This window comes from Lontra canadensis, unplaced genomic scaffold (genome assembly GCF_010015895.1).
Source record: "Lontra canadensis isolate GAN:19392208 unplaced genomic scaffold, GSC_riverotter_1.0 scaffold65, whole genome shotgun sequence".
Taxonomy (NCBI): domain Eukaryota; kingdom Metazoa; phylum Chordata; class Mammalia; order Carnivora; family Mustelidae; genus Lontra; species Lontra canadensis.
In genome coordinates this window covers 11,100,798-11,120,085 of record NW_022631059.1, presented here as the reverse complement: position 1 = coordinate 11,120,085, position 19,288 = coordinate 11,100,798, and the positions used below count along the sequence as shown (strand labels likewise).

Genomic DNA, 19,288 nt, shown 5'->3' with positions numbered 1-19,288 from the left:
GGGGGGAGGGTGGGTTGAAATGGCTCCGAGGGCGGATTTCACCCTTTTCCAACTTTTCCAAGTGGAAAGTCAGCCCAGCATCCCTGTCTACAAAGTGGCAGGAATAAGCTACAGTTCTGCTTACAAATTTTCCCTTGTAATCCATACATTTTAGCAGTTCATTTAATGAGTTTATAAAAATCTCTGCTTCCTTATGTGAAAATTAGGCCCCTTTTCTGCTGCCAAGGCAGGGCAGCCCGGAGAGGTAACTAACCCCTCTGTGCAAAGTGCTTTGGGAGTGGTTAGGGGCCGTGGGCCACGCTCAGTCCCGAGTAAGCAGCAGGAGGTGTAGACGCATGGAGAGCTTTCAGGAAAGGACGTAGATCCTTTTTTAGTCACTCCTCTATCTCTTGTTATAAGAGTAACTTGTGATAAAGGGAAAATTAAAGAAAAATATTAAAAAGTAAATAAAAATCCACCCATTCTCCACATCCAGATTCTTATGCTCCCTTTTTGCTCCAAGAGTGGCGCACCTGCACCTGTTCCATCCGTGGGTGACAGTGACAGCTGTCACTGCACCTGCTCAGCCCAGGGCCTGTGGTGATCACTCTACATGGCTTATCCCCATTGCCCTCCTGATGGGTGCAGCGAGGGTGCTGTTAGTCCCACTGCCCAGATGAGAGAGCTGAGGCGTGGAGAGGGGAAGAAGCTTAGCCCAAGGTCACCTAGCCGGTAAGGAAGCGCCAGAGACAGGGTGCCCGTAGCACTTCTCTGCAGCCTCTGGGAGGCCTTAGGTAGTACTTTCTTCCTCCTTTTTTATCCTTTTTCTGAAAACATGTAACACATGTAAAACATGTAGGGCCCAGTAACTTGCAGAAAATGTGCGATATTTGTGTATCACGTAGCAGGTGCTTTTCTGCCCTATTCATGTCTCTGTGCTTTGCCTCTTTGTTCCTCTCTAGGCATCATGGCCATCCTGTTCTCAGGCATTGTGATGTCCCACTACACGCACCATAACCTGTCCCCGGTCACCCAGATCCTTATGCAGCAGACCCTCCGGACCGTGGCCTTCCTGTGTGGTGAGTTCTGCCTCTGTGGTCCCGTGGGGGCAGGCCGGCAGCCCATGGCTCAGCCACACCCTCTTTCCCCCATGGAAAATTCCATAGAGCCACATACTTCGCTCCCTTATCTTTTGTTTATTGCTCTGGCTTTCAAATTCTATAACGTAAACCTAACTCATGATAACTTTCTGGAACATTCGATGCCTATAATTTTAAGACCAAAAATAATGAGAATAAATATGAACACCGGAGACTGATTAATGTTTATAACATCATAAAGTGACATTTCCAAAAACATGCCTCCTGGCACTGGCATCGGTGAGGGTTAGGTAAGACAAGACTCCACAGTCAAACAAGAGCCTGGAAAATCCGGGGGGAATATACGCTTTCGGTTTGGCGGCCGCAAGAGCATCGTGAGCTGACGCACATTGTGGGTGTCTGAGAAGGGGACATTGTTAGAGCTTTTTCCCAGCTTGTCCACAGGCTCCTTTCCCATGAGAGCGGCTCGAAGGGCGTAACTCGAGCGCTTGTGCGTGAGCCCTGTCGCTGCTGCACGGGGCCTGCTGTGAGGACTCTCTCTGTGAGGCAGTTTCAGTGTGAGCTCTTGCTCCCCCACACTCTGATGTACCCCCTCCCCAGCCTCCTCCGTGGTTTATACCTGGCAGCGAAGGACACGCTCTCACCCGGTCCCTTTCCACCGGCCTCCCGGGTGGCCGCGCCCCAGCTGTCATCACCAGCACCTCCCTGGCGCTGCGGTGGGGTCCGGCTGATTTTGCAGCACTGGTTCCGCGCTGTCACGCACTAGGCAGCGGGGACGGGCTGTGCAGAGGCTTCCTTCCGCAGCCAAGGGGGCTCAGGAGCCAGAGGTCAGAGGACTTGCCCACAGTCTCATGGCTGAAAAGGGAGTCTAGAATCCAGGTCTGTCTCTTCCTGGTCCTGGGGGTCTTTTTTCCACGGCATCCCACTCACAGAGTCCTAGCTAAGGTCTCTGAGCCTGACTGTCACAATTAAAGGAATATAAAGCAAACCACCCAACAATTCTGTACCCATCAGGCTGGCATGCTCCAGTTTTGCTAATACCCACTTCCGGCATGGGGATATGGGAAGTGGGCCTCGTTGACAGGCATAGCCCGATGCCCTCTTCATGGAGAGTCATCGCAGCATTGGGCTGCGCGTCAAAGCCGTGTGCTCTTTGACCCAGCAGAGCTACCCTCGGGTGGAATCTGGATATTTGTCACAAATGGTGATATCACCAGTAGAAGCCTCGGTGTCTGTTGACAGAGGATTTGTTAAACTAGCCGTGATGTACCAATATATTGGAATTTATGCCACCCGGGAAAATCATAACATAGATCTGAGTATGTTCTAAATGAGCTGATTTGGAAAGGTCACAAAAATGTTTATTAGATAAGAAAAAAATTCAAGGAGGGGAAGGGTGTGTATACGCTCCCACTTGCAGACTTGTTCTAAAAAGATACATGTTTAGAGAAGAACATGGCTGAAATGTTTTAAAACAGCCTCTCTGTTTTATGATGTTCAACTATTTTAAAATACAGTCCTTGTCTCCCTGATGATTAGCCTCTTCTGGGGGACATGACCGTGTCAGCAGGGAGCCTAGTGCTAGGAATTCACGGGGTGCTCTTTCTTGGATACACAAGTACCTGCTTGCACAGAGAGCAGCGTCGACTCAACCTGACCTGTGGAGTGAAGCCAAGAGTCGGAAATGCCCCTCTCCCTGCAGATCCTGCCGGGACAAGCTGTCTTCCCAACCTGTGGTAGCATTAAATGCATGTCGTCACTCTAGCTTTGGCTGCCCTGGCAAGAAGGTTAACCGAGGGACCTTTTCACACTAGGAATGTGGTATCTGTAGTCATTTCTCTGAATTTTTGCCACTTTGCTGCAATTGGGATCCTTGCCAATGACTGTTTGACAAAGGGACAGATTCATATATTTATCATCTTCCCCGGGTGGGAGATTATGTATTTGCATTTATTTGACAGCTGCCTCATTAAATGAGATTCTGAATAAGCAGGCACGTGCAGCTCGTGCGATAGAAGAAAACGAGCAGATCGAAGCGTGGTTTGCAGCAAGGCATCGGGTGCCGGAGTTTTCAGACAATAAGCAGAGTGTTACAGTAGATCCTGACTCGCTGTGAAATGTTTGCTTGTGTGCCGTGTCAGAGGAAAATAGTTGGGGCTGAATAATCCATTTTTTGGTTTGTTTCAGAAACATGTGTGTTTGCATTTCTTGGCCTGTCCATTTTTAGTTTCCCTCACAAGTTTGAAATTTCCTTTGTCATCTGGTGCATAGTAAGTATTTTCCTTGTTTTTTATTTAATTACTTATTTGTAGATCAATAACCACATGTTCTGGATTCACTTATGTAACTGTTAACTGCTCAAGGTCAACAGCTACATAGACACTCTTCTGTTTAAAGTTTCTTTTGTTAAAAAATCACAAACATATGATGAAGGGAGAAGGGGTGGACTTAAGGGAATGAATATCCTTGGAAAAGAATTTTTGCTTCTTTTTAAATATTAAATGACCTTGAAGATTATGGTCTTCTCTAAAAACTACAAGTTTCTATGTTTCTGTATTAGGTGGTAAAAGCAACTTTCAGAATTGAACGTATAATTGATCATAACCATGTAAAAACATCATGCATAGGAAAAAAAAAACATGTAAAAAAATGCAGCACAGTGTTCCCAGTGGTTGTAGAATTGGGATGATTTCTTTTTCTACTTTTGCTGGATAATCTATAATGCACATACTTCTCACTGTGATTTTCTTCAAATGTGTCCATTTTTGAGCGTGACCTTGGACACTTTGTTTAAAGCAAAGATTACCACAGCCTTACCTCCCAAGAGGTTCACCCAGAGCAGTCATCCCCGGTGATTCTTACCATTCAGAAGGTTCGGGAAACTTACCATTGGACTCGGGGCATCAAGGGGAAACAAATTAAAATATGAATTTAACTTAATTAAGTAATTTAAAATAGGAAAAGAAAACTTTAATCATTCACAGTGGAATCAAATCTTTTGGCAGAATGGAGTGGGGGTGGTGGGTAAATGTTTAGCGTTTAAAACAAAGGGGCAGCTTCCTCAGGCTTCAGATGGAAGGGACATGAATGGCTTCTAACATGTGGGCATTTAGCCTGGTGTTCCCAGGTCCCTCATCTGGGTCCCTCCTGTGTCTCTCACCCCTCAGTGTGAGCTCGTGTCCCATAAGCCCGCCTGCTGATCCATACTATAGTCCCTAATTTGATCTCTGTTGTCCTTTTAGATCCACTGTTAACTTAAGATAGGTGAGACACACGCCTTACTGTGCTCAGTTATCATGATTCATGTTCAGTTAACTCTTATTACCAGGGCCACTTAACAGAACCCAGCTGTTGAGACGCAGACCTTTTTTTAACACTGTCACCTACCATGTGCAAACCAGCGAGGCCTGCCTGTTTGGCATGTGGGGAAACTGAGGCATAGAGAAGCTAAAGAGCCCTAAGGGAAACGATGTTTCTCCTTGTAGCATGGGTGCTTTCACCTCTCAGTCGACAAGAGCTCGTTGATTTTGTCCCTGTTAGCTGTCCTCCAAACTCAGGTTTCAGGACAAAGAGAACAGCAAAAGTCATTTACAGAAAGTATAATAGTCTTTAGTGTGGTCACACCTGAAACACAAGTGTGGGAATGAAAGATTGGATTTCAGTGGGTGAAGCGAGGAGGTCCTCCCTCTACCATGAGCTGGGAGCAAGAGGAAAATGAGAAGATGCTCCAGAGTGGGAGCTTGGTCTCCCCCGAGGGCACAGGCCAGTCCTGCCTTTCCCGGAGATAGCCCTTGCTGTTCTGATGGGTTACCTGAGACTTGCTCAGTGGTCAAGGGCACAGGCTTTGGGGGCTGAACCAGGTTTGGGGCATGGCTCTCTGTAATAAAAGCATTGCAGGGATCTAAATTTAACAAGATATAATGCGTATAAAATGCCTGGCACTTTGTCTGACATAGAAATGTTAGATGATTGGGAGCCGTTGTTAACTTGACCATCCACGGCATACAGGCCAAAGCACACTCAATTCATGCTTCTTGAAAGAATAAACTTAGAGCCTGCCGAATGTACGTGTGTATATTGTCTACGTATTACTAAGTTAGTTATGGTAAGAACCAAGATGAAAAAAGTAAATTAATAAGTAGTTCTGGGTATCCAGTTAGATAAGATCTAAACCTTACGTAAGCTATATTTTGTTAAGACCAACTTTGGGGATGGTTAGGAACCAAAAGCCTTGGCAAGCAATTGCCAGACAGGGTGCATGTGACCTTCTAGAACCTACCTACACATTCCTTTTGCTTGGGGACTAGCATTTACGAGCAGCATTATGTGTAGGCCCTTCTCAGTCACCCCTCCTTTCCCTGAGGAGCGGGGGGCGCCCACGGGAGAGGCAGGAACAACCTTGTCTGTCCCTCCAGAGCCAGCCCATTGGGAATGATTAGTGTAGGCCTGTCCCACGGTGGAACACGAGTGAGATTGCCCTTAAATGAATCCCTGGATGCTTCGGCCTGGCCCCCTGGCATTTGGTTTTGTTCTACTGTCATAGCTTAAAGCTGGCTTTGATACCTTGTTAGTCCTCTCTTCCTGGCTACGGAAACATAACATACAAAGTGCGACCTTCTCCCAGATTCAGAGAAACTAGTGTCTCCAGCAACAGGCCCCAGCTGGGTCTCTGCCTAGGGCTGCCATTCATGTCTTTCATGGCCAAGGGGAAGGCTGCATTTATTATGCGTGTGTCACAAGGTCTGTGGTAGCTTCAACAAGCTTCACAGGAGCTCCAGCGGTTTCTGTCTACAGCTTGGTTTGTTGATCTTCACAGGTGCTTGTACTGTTTGGCAGAGCGGTGAACATTTTTCCTCTTTCCTACCTCCTGAATTTCTTCCGTGATCATAAAATCACCCCGAAGATGATGTTCATCATGTGGTTTAGCGGTGAGTCCAATGTTGAACAAGCAGTAGACGGAAGATCGCTTATAAAGGCCTACATGGTGTGGAGAGCACGAGTGGCTCTCCGCTGGGGCCCTCCAAAACCGGGTGTGCCTCGGAAGGCAGGAGTCACGCCAGCCGCCACTTACCGGCCCCAGGCGAGTCCCACACAGACGGTGCCCCTCACAGGCTCCGTGCTGCAAGGCGAATGGGTATTGCTCGTCTGTTCGGCACATGTGGAGGCTCAGGTTCAAGGGCAACGGATTTGCTTGGGTTCCCGTGACGACAGGAGGCAGAGCCAGCATTTACTGTCCTGCTCCTGCTCCTCTTGACAGGCAGCCCAGGCCAGCCCGCACCGGGGACAGCCCTCACCTGCCTACAAGCAGTGAGGGGCTCCAAAGAGAAAAGGTTCAAGTTCAAATAATTTCACAATACAGGCTAGGTTTGGGTATTTCTTTTCATCCAGTCAGAGTTCTGAGAGTTGATTGGAACATTTTCAGTTTCTGTGCAAATTCCTCTACTTTCTAGAGGAAGGGAATGATTTCATCTTTGGCTCCTAACAGACTGGATCCTTAGGCATCTTTAAGTTTATTTTTGAGCAATACATCCCGTTCTTTGTACTTTCTTATTTAAATATTATAATTAAAATATTCCGTGTGGGTCGGGGTAGAGCAACATGCTTTATAAGCTGTTTTCAATCCAACAGCATATCTATACATTTCTTGCAGATTTCTCTCCTCTTTCAAAAGGCCTTGTTTAAAATATATACATATGTATATGTGTGTGAGGTATGTATGTATGTTTAGCGAGAGAAACTTTTTCCTCAGTCTTTCTTGCCAACGAGAAAAAAATTTTTTGTGTAAAGTAGTTGATCCAAGGTCTTAAAAATCTCAAAATCTAAGAGATGTATTGGATCCTTTACATGGTTGTGTGAGCTGTTTGGGGGAGGCGGGCATGATGAGAGACGTCTGTGGGGAGTGGCGGCTCTGTTTTAAACGGTGAGGGAGGTTGGTCCCAGCTGTTCCTCCCAGGCCATCCCGAGCCCTCTCTCCACGGATTTTCACCCTCTCTCTCCGGGATCCTCAGCCTCTGTCTTCGCTGAGACATCATCGTTGCAACTCCTGGAGATTGTTTTCTTTCCCAGGAAAAAACCAGCGACTTCAACGAACATCCCTTCCGCACAGCCCCCTAGCTGCTTCCCGTCTCCCTTTGCAGCCAGACCTCCTTAAGTGGACACCTCCTTAAATGGGCTCTCCTGCCCTGTTTTCTCCTCCTGTTCATGGGCCTGAACTTGGCCTTCTCTGGGTCACCGAGCAACCTTCTGCTGCCAAGACCTGGTGGGCACAGGGCAGCTCTCGTCCAGCCACACCTCCACGACTGTGAGCTCCTTCTGCCCACCGATCTGCTTTCTGCCTGGAGACCCTCTTCCCTGGGCTCCCAGGCCATACTCCTGGTGGCCCTCTTTCTCAGGTTCCCCTTCCACCTTTACCAAGCCCTGAAACACTGTCATCCTCAGGATGTAGCCCCAGACCTGCTTCTGCTCTTGTGTTCTCACAAGCTCACCCATCCCGGTGGCCCTAGTGTCCATCAAGTTCCCACACCCCAAAGCTCTTTGCTCTTAGATCTTGACTCATGCTTAAGTCCTCCTTCGATGGCTTGGAGAGCTCATTGTCTTGGGACTGAATTTACCTTCCTGCCCAACTTCTTCTTTGCCAGCGTCCCCCTTCCACGGGAAACAGTGATATGTGTTATGACAGAGGTCTGGCTCACTCCACATTTGCTGTGTGTACACCTGTCCTGTGCCCAGCATTTAGTCCTCAGGCCACCAACCTGGCAGGCCCCGCTTCTAGTCCTGTTTGACAGGTGGAGAGGTGGAGTTGAGGCCTGGGGGAAAGAAGGGCGCAGTGGGATGACCCCAGGAGCCAGACTCCAGAACCTGCTCCCAGAGTGCCGTGTAGCACAGCCTCCTGGGACACCCCACCGTCGTCTGTGCCCTTCCCTTCGCGGGCCACCCCACTTCTGGCTCACCCCTGTGGCCTGCTGCTTCCACTCTCCATGTCAATCTCTTTTGTTTTTTTTTTAAGATTTTATTTATTTATTTGACAGAGATCACAAGTAGGCAGAGAGACAGGCAGAGAGAGAGAGGACGAAGCAGGCTCCCTGCTGAGCAGAGAGCCCGATGCGGGGCTCGATCCCAGGACCCTGGGATCATGACCTGAGCCAAAGGCAGAGGCTTTAACGCACTGAGCCACCCAGGTGCCCCTCCATGTCTCTCTTAATCCTGTCCCCTTTCTGTGCCTGTGTCTCGGCTCCGCAATGCTGCTGCGGTCACACCCCCATCGTCCTGTGAGGCTCCAGCCTCTGTGTCTGTCAGACCCTTCACGGTGTGCTCTGCCCCATTCTCCCCTTCTTTGGGCGCTCACTGTGGCACAAGCCCTTGTCTGCAGTCTCCCCACCTGTGCCCCTCTAGGGGGCACCGTGCAAGCCAGCACGTTCCCCAGAAGGTGCTGTTCCCAGCCCAGGGCAGCCCCTCAGCCCAGCCAGCCGCCTCGCAGGGCAGCACCACAGGAGGTAAGGATGCAGCTCCCGGCAGCCTCTGGCCCGCAGCAGAGCAGCCCCGAGCCTGCTGGTGCGGCCAGGAGCTGCAGGAGAGCCACGTCTTCAGAAGCAAAGGGGCCTTGGTTGCTGTTGCCTGCAAGGCTGTGCGGCCCCGGGAGGACGCGTCCTTCCCTCAGTCTCGCGTCCTTATCTGCCTGTGGCGGAGAGTCGCAGGGCCCGTTTCCCAGCCCTCCGGCGAAGTTCCAGCGAGACTGTGCACGCGGAGCCCTTCGCACAGGGCCTGGCACACACACGGGACGGCTCAGTGTGCACTGGCTGTCGGATTTCTAGAACGTAAGCGTTAGCGGGACAGATATCACACGGGCACGCACGCACGCCTGGTGCTTCAGGCCCTGGACAGGTCACCTCGTTTGACCCACTCGGCCACCTCCTGAAGTGGAAATGGGATGAGGTCAGCCCCCACTTCTCTGCAGCCCGCTTCTCTCACGCCCAGAGCCTCACAGGAGGAGCTCACCCTCCGCAGCTGGGTGCGTTAGAACATCGATGGGGGTGAACCAGGCTGTGCCCAGGTCCCCAGCGCCCAGTCGGTGAGGCGACTCCTCTCACCCACTTCCCTGCCCCCAGGCCTGCGGGGCGCCATCCCATACGCCCTGAGCCTGCACCTGGACCTGGAGCCCATGGAGAAGCGGCAGCTCATCGGCACCACCACCATCGTCCTGGTGCTCTTCACCATCCTGCTGCTGGGCGGCAGCACCATGCCTCTCATCCGCCTCATGGACATCGAGGACGCCAAGGTGCGCCGCCGGAGCAAGAAGGACGTCAACCTCAGCAAGACGGAGAAGATGGTGAGTGGGGAGGGGACGGGGCTCGGTCTCTGCCGCAGCTGGGAGGTGGGGAAATGAGACCCGATTTGAGCCTCTTGGCACCTGCACACACTCAAAAGGAGGCTGAACTGGAGTTCTGAGGCCCTTTGTGAGTTGTCCACCAGCGTTGGGCCTGCTGAAGCCACGGAGGCCATGGAGTGGGGGCGTGGAGCCACATCAGGCTCTCCCAGCACCACCCCTTGGAAGGTTTTAAAATCAGTCATCCTCCTCCCCCACAGCATCTACTGAAAGCCTCCTGCTGGGGGCCTGGGGAGGGGAAAATGCTTGCCGGGCCTCTGAGGGCCGTGAGAGAGGTGCCTTCTTGGAGGACAGACGAGGTGTCCAGGGTCCCACTGCGGTGAGCCGGAGGCTCCTAAATCCCTGGCCACCTCCTGCGCCTGTAGCTGCCCCTCCCCGCCGGCTGCCTGTCCCTGGCGTCAGCCCTCCTCGCGCTGTGTGGACCCTTGGGCTCCCTGTGCTGAGCCAGGCTCTCTGACAGGAGCAGAGGCCGTCCTTGGCCTCTCAGGCCACCTTCCTGCACTGCCCCCACCCACCCACCCCCAGTTCTAGAAATGCCTCTTTTTCTAGTTCCCTTATTTGAGGTCATCAGTAACTTTGTTCAGTCAAGGAAAGCAGAGAAATCCTCAACCAGCAGACAGACAGGGACACAGCCCACTCTTCCACTGGGGCGCTCAGGACCGGCCAGATCCTGGCCTCAGGTCTCTTTGTGGCCTGGCCCATGTCTCCTCCAAGACCTGGCTGGGAGGAAGCCCTTGGGGGGTTCACAGGGTGATCACAGGCGGGGCTGGTTCAGCACGACCCTCACACTCTCAGAAGCCTGTCCCCGGCCACCCCCATCCCCTAACTTTCTGGTCTATTCCTAACAAAAGCCCCACTATAGGTTCTCGGACATTCCAGAGGCTGTCAGAATCGGTGGAGGGCTCCTGGGTCTCCCCAAGTCTAAGCTGTGGCTGGAGAGAATTTGTGTTTTGAGCAGGGTGCTGGGTGCCAGGTACTGCTGCCCCCTCCGACCCCGCAGCCACGCTTGCTGGAGCCCGGCTCCTGCGGAACCAGGATGTATGCCCAGAGGAAGAGCAGCTGCTGCTTAGGGAATGTTTGGGAATGTTCTCTGTGGCACAGGCGCAGTAGCTGTGCACTCCTCGCACCGTCTCAGGTCGCCCTGAGAACCCATAGGAAGCAGGTGCTCTCTGCTCCTCCCCAGTTTGCAGATAAGAGCGCTGAGGCACAGAGCGGTCAGGACTCCATAGTCTGTGCTCTGCACCCCCATGCCCTCCATCAGCGCTCTCGGGGTGGAGGTCCCTGGATCGGCAGCATCCCCAGGAACTTGTTAGAAAGGCGAATTCTTGGGCCCCATCCCAGACCTGCTGAATCACAACTCTGCAGGTGGGCCTGGGGGGTCCAGGATTTTGTAGATTTGTAAGCCCTCCGGGTGATTCCCCCTCCCATATCCTGCACCTGCACCTGCTCCACTGCCCAGGCACCCAGTGGAGGCCACTTGGCTGTGGCTTCAGATGCTACATTCACACCCTGCTGGCCTTTGGTCATCCCTGCAGCGGACAGGGCTGTCCTGGGCCTGGAGCTCTGCTGGCGTTGATCTGTTGATCGGTGAAAGAGACCTCCTCCCCCTGCAGTCCTGCCCTACTATGGGGTAGTTGCTCTTACTCCTCTCCAGGTCCCCCCGGGATTGCCCCCCATCCCTGCACGCACACACACACACTCACACACACATACTCACCAAGCGGCCAACACCTGCCCAGAGCAGAACCGCAGCTCACGCAGCTGTTGGCAAAAATGACAGAAGGAGCCTCCCTGTTCCGTTGGCTGCCAGTGAAATCCCCTAGAATGGCAGTTCCCAGTCCTGCCTGCCCATTAGGATCACCTGGAAAGCTTACAAACCAAACCCCAGCCCACAGATAAATTCTGACTTATTCATAATTCTCATTTATTCCTGGCTGTCCATCGCATTTTTATAAACCTTCCCACCTCCCTGCAGGCTCCCGGGAGGCACTTTGCTGCCAACATACGCCCCGCGCTGATCCGAAGGCACAGTTAGGGTCGGAGACACTGGTGGCCAGAAGCGAAGCGCTGCTGGGTAGGCGGGGTGGGGTGGGGGCTCTCAGGAAGAGACCAGCTCATGACGCCCCCCTGCCCCCGCAGGGCAACACCATCGAGTCAGAGCACTTGTCCGAGCTCACAGAGGAGGAATATGAAGCCCATTACATCAGGCGGCAGGACCTCAAAGGTTTCGTGTGGCTGGATGCCAAGTACCTGAACCCCTTCTTCACGCGGCGGCTAACTCAGGAGGTGGGACACATGGCGAAGGGTCCCCAACAGAGGGCGGGCGGGGGGCCAGCCAGGCCACCTCCCCCAGCTCGACCTTCCCCTTCCCAGGCGGGCAGCTGGGTATGCTGTGGAACTCCATCTGCTGTTTTTCCTTCACTGCCATTTTTAGTGCTAGTTTAATAATAGACTTGTTAACGCGGTTCCGTTTTCCTGGATGATAGACGCAGGACATTGATCGGCTACTGATTCTGAGCTGAAAATTGCAAACATGCCGGGGCCTCAGGCAGTGGCCCAAGGCCCAGGGCTCTTGTTCCATCCCTCTGGGGACTGCTGGCCTCTGGGTGACAGTGAATGACACAGTCTCAAGGGGCCTGGCTCAGGCCTGCCCCACTTCGTTTCTGAGCCCACGTTCCCACCCCACTGTCATGGTCGCTGTCAGCGTGGGAATGTTTCTGTTGCTTCGTTTCATGCTCTCAGCGACCTGTGTCATAGCCGCAGCTGCTCTCTCACCAGACAGCTGGGGAGACTGAGGCCCAGAGAGGTGCCGTAACCCCCCGAGGTCACGCAGCCAAGGTGCAGCAGAGGTGGGAGCACACCCCAAGGGTGTCTGATTCCAGAAGCCGTGTTTTTTAACATCACACCAGCCTGCCTCCTACTCCTATTTCTGAGTGACACCTCCAGTTACCTCCACCCCCACCGAGAAAAATCCCAGTTCGAATTAGTTGGTTAACACTTGGAAATTGCCTGTGGCCACGTGCCCTTCCTTCCGTCTGTCCCACACCCCCACGAGGTACACAGCAGCTCCCCACTCCCTCGGCCCTGACCTGACCCAGACCCACTGACAAGGGCTCGGTTGTGTCTCCTGCTCCAGGACCTCCACCATGGGCGCATCCAGATGAAAACCCTCACCAACAAGTGGTACGAGGAGGTGCGCCAGGGCCCCTCCGGCTCCGAGGACGACGAGCAGGAGCTGCTGTGACGGAGCAGAGCGCCCCGTCCAGCCTCCTCGTGGCTCCCACGACAGAAGCTCCGCAAGGGCCCCGGAGGGGCTAACATGGGGCAGCCCCCTCAGGGGAGATGGAAGCAGGGGGAAGCAAAGGCCTTGGTCTTCGGAAACCGGACGTCCCTGGCCCTTGGAGCCAGCTGTCCGCTTCCGAAGTAGGTCGCGTCCCTGGGCCTCAGCGCGCAGGACCTCTGCTCTCCGTGTTGCTTCTCAGCCCGCAGATCAGAGGGAGCAGCTGTCCGGGTAAATCTTCTTTCTGCTTCTGCGGCCAGGGTGCAGAGTCCTCTGCCGGACTGAGGGACCCAAGAAGAGGAGCCGCGTCCTGCTGTGGAGCCTGCCGTGACTGGGGTGCTGCGGGAGCTGGGGCTTCTGCCGTTCCCAGCCACGGCCTGCATCACAGGACCGCCTGCCTGTTCCAGCAGCACGAGGAGTCAGCCGCCATTTCCCTTTGGTCATCAAGGTGCCCGTGGTCTCAGCAGCAGCCGTTCGGACCTAAGTGGTGGGCTCGGAAATCTGGAAAACCTCATGCTCCCCTTTGTGATGTTGCTTGCACTCCCTGAGGAGGAAGAACCTAGTGACCTTTTTCTTCACCTCTGCCTGGCACCTTGCAGGCCGTCTCCCTGGGCGGTGGCAGCTGCTGCCCTCCTCTGGGAATAGTGTGAATGTTTACCCTGGTTCGGCGAGGGGGCGCATGGCCCCAGTGGGGAGTCCCTTTGGAAGCCTCCTGCTTGGGTTTCTGGGGGTGAGCGAGCCTAGTCTGTGGGGTCAGAGCGCCCCCTGGAGGGAGAAGCTAGAGTTACAGGGCTCATGCCGGCAGCATCTGCTGTCTTTAAATTCAGTTCAAATTCATGCACTTTGACAAAGGAACGAGAGCCTAGCAATCACCTTCCTCGCTCAGTGGACCTTATCCATCCAGAGGCCCCATTTCCTGGGCACCGTGGGGTCTGCCCACTGTTTGGCTACTGCCACCTTTACTGCTAATCAGCACTTTCTCTTTCCCTGCCCCAGTTCTTTATTGGCCTGGGTCCCAGCTCCCCAGGGCCCAAGGGCAGGGGCCAGAGCAGCAGTGCTCCATGCTCCTCCCCAGCCACGCCTGCCCAGAACTCACTCACGGAGCATCTGTATGTGCTCTCTCCCTCTCGCATGCACATGCCCTGGCCCATCCCTGGGGTCCCGGACCCCCAGCGGTCTAGGGTGAGGAGCTTAGACTCACGTTTGGGCAGAATCACTACTGACTTTTGCCTCCAGTCCTCCCCTGCCCTTAACAAACCTCATCCCTGCAAGCCTTTGCCCATCTTTGGGCCAGTGGCAACTCCCCTGGGTGGCTCAGGGTCCCTGTCTTGGGACCCAGCACACCTCTGGGGTGGTGTAATTCGTCATGTGCATGTCCTTGGTTCTCGGGGGCACACAGTGGGCCAGCACGGACGCTGGGCTGGCGGCGAGCATGATTCCATCTGTTCTGCCTCACAGCATGGCCCTGGCTGTCAGGAAGGACTGACTTTAGAAACCACCAGGCCAGACCCCTTTCCGGAAGTGTGAGGCCGGTCAGACGGGAAGCACATGGTTTCCTTTTCATGCACGCAGAGAAACTCTGCACTTGATAGGGTTAAAGTATAGTCACTTGTGTTTTTGTAACCTCTCACTTTAAGCTCGTACTTTAAGCCAAATAGGCGTATTTTACTGCACCTGATACCATCACTGGAGGAGTAATGCCGTGCCTAATTCTGGTCTCCATCATTTCCTACATACTTCTACTGGAAAAGTAAGAGAAGAAGTCACAAAGGGAGGGGCCACACCTGGCAGGAGGAGGGCAGGGATCCCAGACTAGAGTGTTCCCCAATCCATAAGTAATTTCCCTTCACTTCTAAAGTTCAGGGTCTGATCTCAGAATGTGTTACTTGCATTGCAGACTCATTAGTTTACCAGAAAATGTGGTGGTGGAGGGGGCTATGAATTCAGATAAAGTAGTGAAAACAGGATCTTCTCAATTCAGACTGCCCCCTTGTCACCAGGTCCTGGCTGGCCTCGCACTTTTAGCTGAGACCTGAAAATGATGCTGTGGTAGAGGAGAGCCCCCCAGGTTGGCAGGTCCCCGAGGCCTGGCTTAGTGGGCGGGCGCGTTCTCCCGGGAGCCTCTTCTGCCCCCTGCTGAAGTGAGGCTTTGGCGGGCTGCAGCCGGTTCCTGAAGAGGGAGCCTGTGTTCCTTCAGTCTGTTTCTTCACGTTTGCCACAGGCAGAGCCCGTGGAGATGTATTTTCCTGGTGCATTTTCTTCAAGTGTCTTTGCCTGAGAATCAGAAATTTGCTGCTGTCTACCTTTAGCATACCTAATGATTCTGTTATTGGGGGCAATAAATGCCTACTAGATTAAATATATATATATATATATATATATATATATATATATATATTCAGCATAACTGTGATTTCCCACAGATTTATTCCCATCTAGGTCTAGGCCATGGGAGAGCTATAGTGCGCAGACAAGGTCACACTTCAGAGGGAGGTAAGGCTGTGAAGTCTGTGAGGGCCTGTGGGGAAACTGGCCCTTTATCCGTGAACTCAAGCCACACACCCAAGGCGCCCCCTGCAGCCCTGTCGTTGTAAGACCCCTGGGAACAACCCTTCCCTGAGGCTGGCGGTGTGGGACGTTACAGGGAAAGGAGCTGGCTTGTCCTAGGTCCCCAGAGATGAGGTTTTAGGCTGGGCTGAGCCAGGGCCAGGCGGAAGGAGGCGGCTCAGCTCCATAGTCGGGTGCGCAGACGCTCGGCCCAACGGCAGAACCAAAACCCTCCCGCACCCAGGACGGCTGCCTCTCCTCACAGTGGAAATGCGGGCCGGGCCCCGGCTGATGGAAGGGCCAAGGGGCAGGGCCTGGCCCAGAGTGGTGACCGCCCCGGAGTACCCCAGGTCAGCCTAGGGAGCCCTGGTTTGCCTGCGGATTCCTTTATGTGCAGTGAGATGTGGAAAGATGGACGAGTGGGGATCCTGTCCCTGAAACCCACGCCAGAGGCGCCGTCAGCGAGACTCGCCCCCGGGAGGTCTCAGTTCCACCTTCCCACAGGGGCCGGTGCACTTGGCAGAGTCCTCAGCGGGGTGGCCGCGGCCAGGACCCCACTTCGCCCTGGTTCAGAGAGTGAGGGTGGCGCCGGGTGGCGGCCGGCTCCTCCTCAGCCAAGTCCTGGACGGCAGAGGTGCGCGCCTCCGAGCTGGGAGGGATCAGCCACAAGGATCTGCCATCCAGTCAGACGTTAAATGCAAGGAGAGAGGGAAGAGGCACCGTGGCCCTCCCCACTCTCCAGCACGCAGCTGTTTGTCCTGCTGGCCGAGCTGTGTAGGGAACCGCCTCAGGCGTCCTCCACGCGCAGCCCACGGCCGAAGAAGCCGATCTCCCAGCCCCGTCTGCAAAGCCCCGGGCAGTTTGTGTAAACGGAAACACCCCCAGGGAGAGGCAGGAGCCAGGAGCCACCCTGCCTTGCATCTGGGTTCCTGCCGTCTGTCACGCCAGCCGAGCTGCACCGCAGGAACCCCCGCGGCCGCTGACCACCTGACAGAAGGAGGAAGACGCCAGTTCCCCTTGGGCCGCGCCATCCCACTGGCTCACCCCGTTTCTTCACCCGCCCCCCAACACCGGGCCTTCCAGACGGGGAGCTGCCTGCCAGGCCGCCCAGCGTGCGCGAACCTGGCCGTCGGGGCGACAGCGTGGCCACACGGGGGACGCGCCATGGGCGCTGCAGGGCAGGCTCTTCTGGAAGCCCCAACCCTGCCGGCAGGAACCGCCGCAGGCCGGGGAAGGCTCCTTGTTCGCTGCCAAGCTCCGAGGTTCGTGGCTCCCCCCAGGCCGGAACGTTGTCTCCGATGCGGCCCCCGCCACGCTGGTCTGTTCATGGTGTTCTTCTGAGAGATTTGCTTGGGGGAAATGAAGGATTTCTTTAATTACTGCTTTTTTGTTTTAAGGACCTTTGGGAAGTTCAGGCTGCTTCTTTGTCCTGGTTCCTGAGATGATTTGCTGCTCTTCTGGATGGGGCTTCCGATCGGGTGGCTCGGGGATGGGGACACCAGGAGCTGCCACGCCCGAGCCCCGATATCATCTCACTGCACTCTAAAGAATGCAGAAACGGCTGGAGAACGGCCATGTCACTGGCTACTTACTTAGAAATAAACATGAATGCTGCTGGGTCAGAGGCAGTTTCTGTGTGTGTGTTCCGGTGTTGCAAATGCATGGGTCACACGCTCCGGGACTCAGCTGTGTCACCACCGGCCAGACTCGGCGGGGCCAGCAGCAGATGTGTTGCCGGTGGGCTTCGGATCAGGCACGCCTGAGCCTAATTCCTGCCCCTGCCCCTTAGTGAGGAGCACGTGGGGCCAAGTGGAAGGGCCTAGTACAGGCCCAGCTGCCAGCCGGCTCACAGCTGCTGCTCCCCACAGGTGGCTGGGAATGCGCCCTCCCCGGGGCTCCCGGGGCCGCAGGGCCGCTGCTGCCCGGGACTGCAGATCGGCCCCTGTGCGCCCCTGCCAGGCCGCGCGCGCAGGACCGCGCCGGGCCTTCCTCTGGGTTCTCAATCCACGCAGCCACGGGAGTCTGGTGGAAGGCGGTGGCGTTCTCCTCGGGAAGCCTGGAGCCTCCACTTATTTTTACCCCCTCAGTCTTCCAAAAGGCATCCAAAGCTGCTTCTGGTAACAGGCACAGACCAAAAAGAAAAGAAAGAAAGAAAAAAACACACAAAAACATGGAATAGAAAGTGAAAGCAGGTAGGACAGCCTGTCCTGCTCCTAGGCATGGGCCTTCTGGCAGGGAAGCCAGTGCTGGCCCTCTTGGTTCCTTCCAACCCTGCAATTCATCCCCATTCCCGCTGCCCCTGACCCCCAGCCAAAGAAGGAAGTGGGGAGAACATATCACACCCGGGACCCTACCTGTACCTGGGCTGCCAAACCAGGTGCCCGGACCGTGCCGGGGCCCGGCTGGGAGCCGGCTGGGGAGTCGGGGCTGGGTGTGCGAGGCCCACGTGGCCTCCCTTCATCGGCTCCCTTTGCCGCCTCTGAAGAGACCTGGCTGGGTTCAGAGATTTCTCTACATAATAAAACTTTGTGTGATGACAGGTGGCACTGGAGTGATGGGGAACCTGGCAGTCTTCGCAGGCCACCTCCAGCTGCCAGGGAGGCTGGACGATGGAGTTGTGCCAAGCAGAGTGTCCTGATAGTAAAAGGAGAAGGGGTCCCAAGTGGCCCCTGCCACAGGCGGAAATGGTACTTTTCGTTCACACTTCAACCCTCTTCTCGACTCCTAGAAGAAGCACTCAGGGTGGAGGGGAGCGAGCCAGGGAAGTTTTTCCTTAGAGGCCAGAAAGTTCTGGGGGAGGGCGACACACAAAGGTCACGGCTCCATAAACCCCAATACGTCACGGGCAGCAGAAATAACCGATACAAATTCACGAAGTGAGACAAGCAGATTCCAAAACAATAATATCTAGCATTAGCCTCTAACAGTTAATAGTGTGTGTATAAATAGGAAAAAATCGGGAAGGGCAGGTGCTAAGTTTTAACTTTGGTTCTCTCTGAATGGAAGGACGATGGTAACTTAAAACCTGCTGTTGTTTGTATCTGTTTCCTCTCTTTCATGGAGCACGGTTATCCAGTGCTCGGGAGCACTCTGCATGTCACCTTCACGTTTCATAATGGGATTACAAACGAAGCCACAGCGAGAGCTATGCGCTACGTGGAGAGCTTCGATGGGACAAAGCAGTAGGGAGACGGGAAGTCCAGATGGAAAGAATCACTTTGAAGAGCGTCTGGCAATGCCTCGTAGAGTTAGCGACACCTGTCACCCTTCAACCCAGGAATTCCCTCCGAGGTCCATGCCCTGGAGCGGACCACTGTGTGCAGACCAAATCCGCATTTTTTGAAAAAAAATTCAAAGGACTACTTCATGACCTGAAAACGATATGAAATTCAAATTTCAATACCCACACATGAAGCTTTGAATTTTTTTTTTTTAAGATTTTTTATTTATTGGGACGCCTGGGTGGCTCAGTTGGTTAAGCGGCTGCCTTCGGCTCAGGTCATGATCCCAGCATCCTGGGATCGAGTCCCACATCAGGCTCCTTGCTCGGCAGGGAACCTGCTTCTCCCTCTGCCTCTGCCTGCCTCTCGGCCTACTTGTGATCTCTCTCTCTCTTTCTCTCTCTCTCTGACAAATAAATAAAATCTTAAAAAAAAAAAAAGATTTATTTATTGATTTATTTGAAAGACAGATCACAAGTAGGCAGAGAGGTGGGTAGAGAGAGAGACAGGAGGAAGGAGGCTCCCCGCTCAGTAAAGAGCCCGATGCAGGGCTCGATCCCAGAACCCTGGGACCATGACCTAAGCCAAAGGCAGAGGCTTTAACCCACTGAGCCACCCAGGCACCCCATAAAGCTTTGAATTTTTTAATTAAAAATTTACAGAAGGGGCGCCTGGGTGGCTCCGTTGGTTAAGCATCCGCCTTCAGCTCAGGTTATGATCCTGGGGTCCTGGGATTGAGCCCGCATGGGGCTCCCTGCTCAGCAAAGAGCCTTCTTCT

The 19,288-nt window shown here is 54.1% G+C and overlaps 1 protein-coding gene across 7 annotated transcripts in view; it reads left to right on the top strand.

Annotated features, from left to right (window-relative positions):
• Nucleotides 1-13,318, top strand: part of SLC9A8 (solute carrier family 9 member A8) — a 65,880-nt gene extending 52,562 nt beyond the window's left edge. For 6 of the 7 annotated variants that reach the window (XM_032878998.1, XM_032878997.1, XM_032879000.1 and 3 more), the window contains 6 exons: nt 942-1,058; nt 3,267-3,349; nt 5,896-6,007; nt 9,185-9,405; nt 11,602-11,748; nt 12,599-13,318. In XM_032878998.1, the coding sequence (XP_032734889.1) occupies nt 942-1,058; nt 3,267-3,349; nt 5,896-6,007; nt 9,185-9,405; nt 11,602-11,748; nt 12,599-12,706 (788 nt within the window). In that variant the 3' untranslated portion in view covers nt 12,707-13,318. The remainder of the gene's footprint in view (nt 1-941; nt 1,059-3,266; nt 3,350-5,895; nt 6,008-9,184; nt 9,406-11,601; nt 11,749-12,598) is intronic. The other variant, XR_004385169.1, reaches the window with a different exon arrangement.
• The last annotated feature ends 5,970 nt before the right edge of the window (nt 13,319-19,288 follow it).